Genomic DNA, 9,514 nt, shown 5'->3' on the forward strand with positions numbered 1-9,514 from the left:
GATGAAAGGCGCTATATAAATGAAAGTTGTTTGACTGTAGATTCCTGGTTGTGTTTTGTCCCAAGTAGCTCCCAAAGCAAAATACAACCAATTACTTGTGATGTGCACTCACTCATGCTCACACACAACAAATGAATGACCGACCAACCAATGTTTTTTTTGGAAATATACGAAGGAGCATTGGTCACACCCCCAGAACTCACTGCTCTTTGAATATTGCAGTGAGATCTTTAACCCACACCTGCTTTAAGGTTAACCACGAGGCACCAAGGTTTGGTTAAGATGCACAAGGACACTGTGCTTCCTTGCTGTAGCAGTCAGTCATTCCCCAGAGAGCAAATCGCATATTGTTCCAACTCAGGCCCCAAATTTGATTGAGTTTTTTGAAGGGGTAACCAAGAAGATAGATGAGGGCTGTGCAGTAGACGTGGTCTACATGGACTTTAGCAAAGCCTTTGACAAGGTACCGCATGGTAGGTTGTTACATAAGGTTAGATCTCACGGGATCCAAGGTGAGGTAGCCAATTGGATATAAAATTGGATTGACGACAGAGGGTGGTTGTAGAGGGTTGTTTTTCAAACTGGAGGCCTGTAACCAGCGGTGTGCCTCAGGTATCGGTGCTGGGTCCGCTGTTATTTGTTATTTATATTAATGATTTGGATGAGAATTTAGGAGGCATGGTTAGTCAGTTTGCAGATGACACCAAGATTGGTGGCATTGTGGACAGTGAAGAAGGTTATCTAGGATTGCAACGGATCTTGATAAATTGGGCCAGTGGGCCGATGAAGTTTAATTTAGATAAATGTGAGGTGATGCATTTTGGTAGATCGAATCGGGCCAGGACCTACTCCATTAATGGTAGGGCATTGGGGAGAGTTAGAGAACAAAGAGATCTAGGAGTACAGGTTCATAGCTCCTTGAAAGTAGAGTCACAGGTGATAGGGTGGTGAAGAAGGCATTCAGCATGCTTTGTTTCATTGGTCAGAACATTGAATACAGGAGTTGGGATGTGTTGAAGTTGTACAAGACATTAGTTAGGCCACACTTGGAATACTGTGTACAGTTCTGGTCACCCTATTATAGAAAGGATATTATTAAACTAGAAAGAGTGCAGAAAAGATTTACTAGGATGCTACCGGGACTTGATGGTTTGACTTATAGGGAGAGGTTGGATAGACTGGGACTTTTTTCCCCTGGAGAGTAGGAGATTGAGGGGTGATCTTATAGAAGTCTATAAAATAATGAGGGGCACAGATAAGGTAGATAGTCAAAATCTTTTCCCAAAGGTAGGGGAGTCTATAACGAGGGGGCATAGATTTAAGGTGAGAGGGGAGAGATACAAAAGGGTCCAGAGGGGCAATTTTTTCACTCAAAGGGTGGTGAGTGTCTGGAACGAGCTGCCAGAGGCAGTAGTAGAGGTGGATACAATTTTGTCTTTTAAAAAGCATTTGGACAGTTACATGGGTATAGAGGCATATGGGACAAGTGCAGGCAATTGGGACTAGCTTAGTGGTATAAACTGGGCAACATGGACATGTTAGGCCAAAAGGCCTGTTTCCATGTTGTAAAGTTCTATGATTCCAAGACACCTGGACTGCAATGTCCTACTCCAGGAGATTCTGAACCTCAAAAACTGCAGGACTGGCCAGGTCATCACGTGTGCTTGTGTATAAATAAAAAGATGGTATTATAGGATATCTGCATCATATATCCCCACTGCCCTTACATGGAGACAATCTAGGATATCCTATCGTTTACCTCCAATGTGAAATGTAAGGAATCTGACAACACCAGGTTATAGTCCAACAGTTTTATTTGAAATCACAAGCTTTCGGAGGCTTCCTCTGTAGTCAGGAGGCGACTCACCTGACGAAGCCTCCAAAAGCTTGTGATGTCAAATAAAACTGTTGGACTATAACCTGGTGTTGTCAGATTCCTTACATTTGACCACCCCAGTCCATCACCGGCATCGCCACATCATGCCTCCAATACAAGTTCGAGGACTAGGAAATACTCTATTAAATCAATTCAGTGATAAGGACAACCCCTTACATGCAATGTATACAAGATACATGGACTGATTATACTCACGTATTGAGAACTCCTTCAGGAGATCGCAAGGATATTGCCACCTTACGTTAGCCTCTGAAGATCAAGAGGCCCCAAGGGAGCTTGTGTTCCATCTTATGTTTAGAAAGACCTGCCGAGCATAATGCCAACACAGCCTCCACATCTGGTGAATCATCCTTTGGTAAGCCTGTGCAACAACATCTGTTTCACATTCACTATACTCAAACCTTGGGTATTAGTTATCCCTTTCCTTCTCTCCAGTACACCTGGAACTAGCTCATTCATTTGGTTGCCTCCCCTCTGTTCTTCACCAACTCTCCCAGGAGAGAGAAGATACAAAATATCGTGAATGGAGGTAATGTTTCCTAGATTCTAGGCCTGACCCTGTATAGTTATTACAACCACTACAGGATCAATCTTCAATATTAACAGAGAGCTTACTATGGTTAATCTGGCTGGGGGACCGAGACTTGAGGGCACAATGCAGAGAAATGTAAAATGGCAGTTGGCCTCCAGGCAAGGCCTAAATTAAATTATCCCCAACCGGCGACAGTGAGCCTTAACATTGAGGAGATCTCCTGAAGAATTTGACTCACATTTCTGGGTATAATTCCTGCAGAATATACTTCCCGTCTCCCCTGAATTGCAAGGCAACATCATTCTCTTCCCCATAGAGGGACCTGAACATTACATACACGACAGGAGAAAGAATTGTTGACAAACCATGTTTTATTAGATTCCAGAATGTTTGTTATTTTGGCAGTTGCAAAATACAAGACTTCATTACAAAGCAAACGGTCAATTGAAGCACCCAGACCTTTCAGTAGATGTGGAAAGAAACCTGCCCATTCCCTCCCCTAAAAAGACCACTGCCCCTTTAAAACCCTCCCCCCCTCACAGGCAATTGTACATTACATACAAAACAAATGTGGCCTGGTCCCCACTATCAATTAGAGTTAGAGGTGGGAAGGAGGCAGGGTGTACAGTGAATCACACTAGTCAAAGGCAGAGTACAGAGGACCTGGTGTAGAAAAAGGAGGCTGATGGCCATAACTTGCATCAGTTCCGATCCTTACTGCATGTTAGAAGCACTTGCGATGGACTATGGAGGGCCCAGACTCATCGTACTCCTGCTTACTGATCCACATTTGCTGGAAGGTGGAGAGAGAAGCCAAGATGGAGCCTCCGATCCACACTGAATACTTCCTTTCGGGTGGAGCAATGATCTTGATCTTCATTGTGCTCGGAGCCAAGGCAGTGATTTCCTTCTGCATCCGATCAGCGATACCTGGGAACATGGTTGTTCCACCAGACAAGACAGTGTTGGCATACAGATCCTTCCTGATGTCCACATCACATTTCATGATGCCGTTGTAAGTGGTCTCATGGATCCCATGAGATTCCATCCCAATGAAGGAGGGTTGGAAGAGGGTTTCTGGGCAGCGGAAACGCTCATTGCCGATGGTGATGACTTGGCCATCAGGGAGCTCGTAACTTTTCTCCAAGGATGAAGAAGAGCTGGCCGTCTGCATCTCCTGTTCAAAATCCAGGGCCACGTAGGAAAGTTTCTCCTTTATGTCACGCACAATCTCCCTCTCGGCTGTGGTTGTGAAGGAGTAGCCACGTTCAGTCAGGATCTTCATCATGTAGTCAGTCAGATCCCGGCCAGCCAGGTCTAGTCGCAGGATGGCATGAGGCAAGGCGTACCCTTCATAGATTGGCACAGTGTGGGACACACCATCACCAGAATCTAGTACAATGCCAGTTGTGCGACCGGAGGCGTACAAGGACAGCACGGCTTGAATGGCAACATACATGGCCGGTGTGTTGAAGGTTTCAAACATGATCTGGGTCATCTTCTCCCGGTTGGCTTTGGGGTTCAGAGGTGCCTCTGTGAGGAGAACAGGATGTTCCTCTGGGGCCACACGCAGCTCATTGTAGAAGGTGTGGTGCCAGATCTTCTCCATGTCATCCCAGTTGGTCACAATCCCATGCTCGATTGGGTATTTCAGGGTCAGAATCCCTCTCTTGCTCTGGGCTTCGTCACCAACATAACTGTCTTTCTGACCCATTCCTACCATCACGCCCTGGAATGGGAGACAAGCAAAAAAGATGAATTCACAGAATAAACCAGGGCAAAGACCATCACAAAAAGCCATCTGGGACCTCCTGCTCAGGCTGTGTGCAGCACTAAAAAACACTGCATTTAAACCAGGTCCTGCGATCTCTGTCAATAGTTGAGCATGCTCAAAAAGTCAGGATGTGGAGATGCTGGTGATGTGAGATTCCTTACATTTGTCCAACACCAGGTTATAGTCCAACAATTTTATTTTAAAATTAAATTGTTGGACTATAACCTGGTGTTGTAAGATTCCTTACAAAAAGTCAGGTGTTTAGAGTTGAAGATGGAGATGCCCTGACAGTTGCTGATCACATTTTAATGATCTGGTGTCCACATTTTCCTACATTACAACAGTGACTACACTTAAGAACATAAGAAATAGGAGCAGGAGTGGGCCAATCGGCCCCTTGAGCCTGCTCTGCCATTCAATAAGATCATGGTTGATCTGATCCCAACCTCAAATCTAAATTCACGTCTAATTTCCAGCCCGCTCCCCATAACCCCCAATTCCCTTTACTTCTCGGAAACTGTCTATTTCTGTTTTAAATTCATTTAATGATGTAGCTTCCACAGCTTCCTGGGGCAGCAAATTCCAGAGACCTACTACCCTCTGAGTGAAGAAGTTTCTCCTAATCTCAGTTTTGAAAGAGCAGCCCCTTATTCTAAGATTATCCCCTAGTTCTAGTTTCACCCATCCTTGGGAACATCCTTACTGCATCCACCCGATCAAGCCCCTTCACAATCTTATATGTTTCAATCAGATCGCCTCTCATTCTTCTGAACTCCAATGAGTAGAGTCCCAATCTACTCAACCTCTCCTCATACGTCCGCCCCCTCATCCTCAGGATTAACCGAGTGAACCTTCTTTGTACTGCCTCGAGAGCAAGTATGTCTTTTCTTAAGTATCACTTAAAGTAGTTCATTGTCTGTAAACAGCTTTGGAATGTCCTGAAAGGCACTACATAAACACAAGTCTGTCTTTCACATCAACATTCTAATAGTGGATGTTTGTGCATCATCGTGTATTGTCCCTTTGATGTGGTTCTGAGAGTTTGAGGCAATAGTGGGAGAGTGATCTGGGAGAGGGCAGGTGGCCAGGAAAAGTTACTATAGACTGGAATATTTGTTAGCTAAGGGAATCAAGGATTATGGAACCAAGGCAGGTAAATGGAATTGACGTACTGGGTAAGGGTATTAAGGGATATTGACTTAAGGGGGTAAATGGAATGGAGATATTGATCGGTCATGAACTAATTGGAGGAACAGGCTCAAGGGGCTGAGTTCTGGTAGGAACAGGCCATTCAGCCGAAGGGCCATCATAGATTGACTCAATGGGCTGTATGCAGAAAATACAGCCTTAAGTTGGGAATATTCACAAGTTGATCCCTGATCTTCACTCTGCTGTAGCTCCAGAGGGCAAGATAAGGAGTTATATAAATGCAATCTCTCCCAGCATCAGGTATATTGGAATAAAGCTGGTCACAGGACCAGCAGTCCAGCCCATCACCAAGCTCACTAATGACACTACTTGGGATTCCATCACCTACTTCAGAAAATGGAGGTCAGCAACACAAGACACTTTGTAATAGGCTGAACTATTAACGAGACTTTCAACAACTTGCATTTAAGGTAGGAAACATCCCAAGGTGCTTCACAGGAATCACCAGACCAAAAAACAGTCAAGGCAAAGGATATATTAGGCAGACAGCTTGGTCAAAGAGGTGGGTTTTAATGAAGGACTTAGGAAAAAAAAGTTAGATGTTTAGGAAGTGATGTCTGAACCTGGGACCTTGAACAGATGAAGATGGTCCCCAATGGTAGGGCAAAGACATACAAAAGGCCAGAACTTTGGGCTATAGTATGGGTATTTGGAGATCTGTGGTGAGTGTAACATGCTGGGTAGGAACAGGTGACTTTGGACCTATGGTTCCCAAAGCTCTCCACGAGTTTGTGGCAGGGGCTGAAGGCGGTGGCTTTGGTCTTCCCAATTTGTAACTGGAGGAAATTGTGGCTCATCTAAGATTGTATCAAACAAGGAGTCTGACAAAAGTCAGAGGCAAGAGGGGTTGAGAGGGGAGAGTGGAGATGGCTTAGTCAGTGTATGTGTGAAAGCTGTCCATGTTTGCAGAAGGTGGGGCCAAGGGACAGCATGTAGCTGAGGAAGTAAAGGGGGCCAGAGATAGATGCTGGCAGGGGAGAGGCAGGTGGAGAAAAGACAGGAGGGAACCATGCAGGAGCAGCAAGAGATGCTCTGGCTAATAAGTGGAACCAAGCAAGGAAACTCCCACCAAGCTGGACAATAGAGGAATTGGATGTTGTGTTGATTTTAAAGGCTGCAGAGAGGTTGAGGAGGGATAATGCAGTCAGAGGGTGGCATTTGAAAAGGGCTGTTTCAGTGCTGTGGGAGGTGGCAGAAATAAATCATTTACACAATCAAGCAGATTGAGAAACAGTCCCACACAGTAACTGGGGTCTGAAGTCTTAATTCTTCACACTAGAGATGGACATACAAAAGCAAAGAGTCTTTTCTACAAAGTGCGCAGACACAAACCTCTGCTAACCCACAAAACAAACACTCAGTTCTTGTATAAAGAGGCATTTGCTTTGAAGGACTGTCTGCGCACTAAAGAGGTAACAATCTTTTCAGCCTGGAGATCAAGGGTGACCACCTGAAATATACTTCCACCTCTAGTTTGGGCAATGTGATCACTTACACCTTCAATTAACACAAGGACACAATCCAGTCTCCCTGGTGTGAAGCACAGGTGGAAGCTTCACTTATATCAATTCAGGGACAGGGATATCCTGTCTTGGGAATTGGCCATCCATGGTCAAGGCATGCTGGTAAGTGTAGGAATAGTCATTGAAGAAAAAAAAAGTTTTCTCCCCCACCCCCCGAATGGGAGACCACCCCACCCCCCCCCCCCACAATGGGGGGGGGGGGGGGGGTGGGCAAGCATCCTTCCACCAATGGGAGACCTCCACCACCCCTTTCCCACCAATGGGATGCTCATCTGCTTTGCAGTTTGTGCACTAATTGGCTGCCACATTTAGCTGTACAGATTGCTCTTCTCAAAGACAAGTTATTGCCAGTGAAGCCCAAATAATATCCTGGGTCTTTAAATACATCTACCCAAGAGATCAGCCGTCAGTTTAACATCGCATCCAAAAGACAGCACCTCCAACAGTGCCGCACTCCCTCAGTACTGCACTGGGATTGTCAGCCTGCTTTGTGCTCAAGTCTCTGGGGTGGGGCTCAAAGGCAAGAGGGCAACTTACTGAGCTGAGGCACTAAGCCATTCACGAAGAGTGCTGTAACCCACCTACACTGGCAAAACACTCATTCCCTGGGAACAAGGAGGGTGTCACAAGCTTGGAACCATAACTGCATTAGTGAATCAGACCTAAAGGTGAATCCAGGAGAACAGAGTGTTTTCTTAATGGAAAGACAATCAGTACTGTGGAGGAGAAAACAGATTTGGGTGAACTGGTCTACAAATTATCAAAATAATGCACAGGTTACAAAAGGCTAATGGAACTTTGGCCTCTATGTTGCAATTCAAAAGAGGAAGCGATGCTTCAGTTGTACAGAACCTTGCTCAGACCCCATCTGGAGACTGGGTTCAGTTCTGGGCACCTCATCTCAGAAAGGTGATATTGGCCTTGGAGGGAGTGCAGCCCAGATTCACCAGAAATATACTGGGGCTAAAAAGGGTTAAATTATGAGGACAGGTTACACAGACTAGGCTTGTATTCCCTTGGGGTGATCTAATTGAGGCATTTAAGATGATTATCTACCCTATCAAATTGTTTAGAGAAAAACATTATTTCCTCCAGAGGGGAGTTCAGAACAAGGGGGCATAACCTTAAAATTAGAGCTAGGCCATTCAGGGGTGATGTCAGGAAACACTTCTTCACACAAAGGGTAGTGGAAATCTGGAACTCTCACCCCCAAAAAGCTGTTGAGGCCAGGGGTCAATTGAAAATTTCAAAACAGATGTTAAGGGTTACAGAACCAAGGCAGGTAAATGGCATTAGGATCAGCCATGATATAATTGAATGGCCTGCTTCTCATCTGACACAGGCCCCACCTGCCAATTACCAGGCTTAAAAACAGATACAGCGGACAGTGGGACTGAACTGTGCAGAGTCAGAAGGGAGGAGCAGCCACCAGTCAAACAGAGCTCAGAACTACTGCTACAGGGAATGGGAGACAAGGTGTGTTTCAGAGAGACAAGGTGTGTTTCAGGGAGACAGACAGAACCATTCCACACTGTTCTGGCCACAATCCAAGAGAACAAAGTCTCAAGTTTCAGCTCATCAGGAGAGCTCAATCTGCTTTGAGACAGTGGGACCAACATTCACCAGGAGTCAGGTACAAGACCCACACTGAAAAACTCAACATGGGAAACTAGGTATTCCTACACTGTAGGAGTAAATGCCAGCAAGGGTTAGAGCTGTTCACAGCCCCCAGAAGGAAGAGATGTGCAATTTGTGGTCCACAAATCAAAAGAGGAAACAAAAAAAAGTGTTAGTTACAACAGGAACCCAGCTCCTCCTCCACTCCCAATAGGAAAGGACTGAAGGACCTTGCAATGGACCAGTCAAAGGACTCACCTGGTGTCGAGGCCGGCCCACGATGGAGGGGAACACAGCCCTGGGAGCGTCGTCCCCCGCAAACCCAGCCTTACACATCCCAGATCCATTATCCACCACCAGAGCAGCAATTTCATCATCAGCCATGGTTTACAAACTAAAGGAAGGGGCTGAAACAGAGGGAAAAAAAGGAACCCCATTAATCGAGTTACAAGACCCTAAAACCAACACAGTTTATACCAACTAGTCATTATATTAAAGCCAGTATCCCACTACTGTCTTAGAAAGTTTCCTTTTTAAAAAAAAGTTACCAACACAAACATCCTGAACACCACACCCAACATTATTAGAATCACATTTAACCCTCCCTCATTTCCCTCCTATCCCACCCAGTTAGTCAGAGTCTCCTTACCACCGTTCACAAAATGTTCTCTCTCCACTCCTTCTCTAATGGAAAACCCCAATATAGTTTCACTCAGCCCTCCTCCTTCCTTTAAAGGGCACTGAGTCCCACCCTGACCCAGCATTGGTCAGCCAGTCACAGAGGCTCAGGGGGAGGAGCCAAGAACAACCAATTGAGGCTCAGGGGGAGGAGCCAAGAACAACCAATTGAGGCTCAGGGGGAGGAGCCAAGAACAACCAATTGAGGCTCAGGGGGTGGAGCCAAGAATATCATTCATTTTTTTGCCTTTCATAAAATTAATCGGCATCCTATTGTACCTTTA

General features: G+C 45.5%; 1 protein-coding gene across 1 annotated transcript; it reads right to left on the reverse strand.

Annotated features, from left to right (window-relative positions):
* Positions 1–2,782: 2,782 nt before the first annotated feature.
* On the reverse strand, positions 2,783–9,289 carry LOC137309404 (actin, non-muscle 6.2-like). The gene is made up of 3 exons (XM_067977643.1): positions 9,202–9,289; positions 8,811–8,959; positions 2,783–4,158 (listed from the first exon to the last, which is right to left on the reverse strand). The coding sequence occupies exons 2-3, from the start codon at positions 8,934–8,936 to the stop codon at positions 3,154–3,156; spliced, it is 1,131 nt and encodes a 376-aa protein (XP_067833744.1). The 5' UTR covers positions 8,937–8,959; positions 9,202–9,289; the 3' UTR covers positions 2,783–3,153.
* Positions 9,290–9,514: the final 225 nt, after the last annotated feature.

Source organism: Heptranchias perlo, chromosome 3, assembly GCF_035084215.1.
Source record: "Heptranchias perlo isolate sHepPer1 chromosome 3, sHepPer1.hap1, whole genome shotgun sequence".
Lineage (NCBI taxonomy): Eukaryota > Metazoa > Chordata > Chondrichthyes > Hexanchiformes > Hexanchidae > Heptranchias > Heptranchias perlo.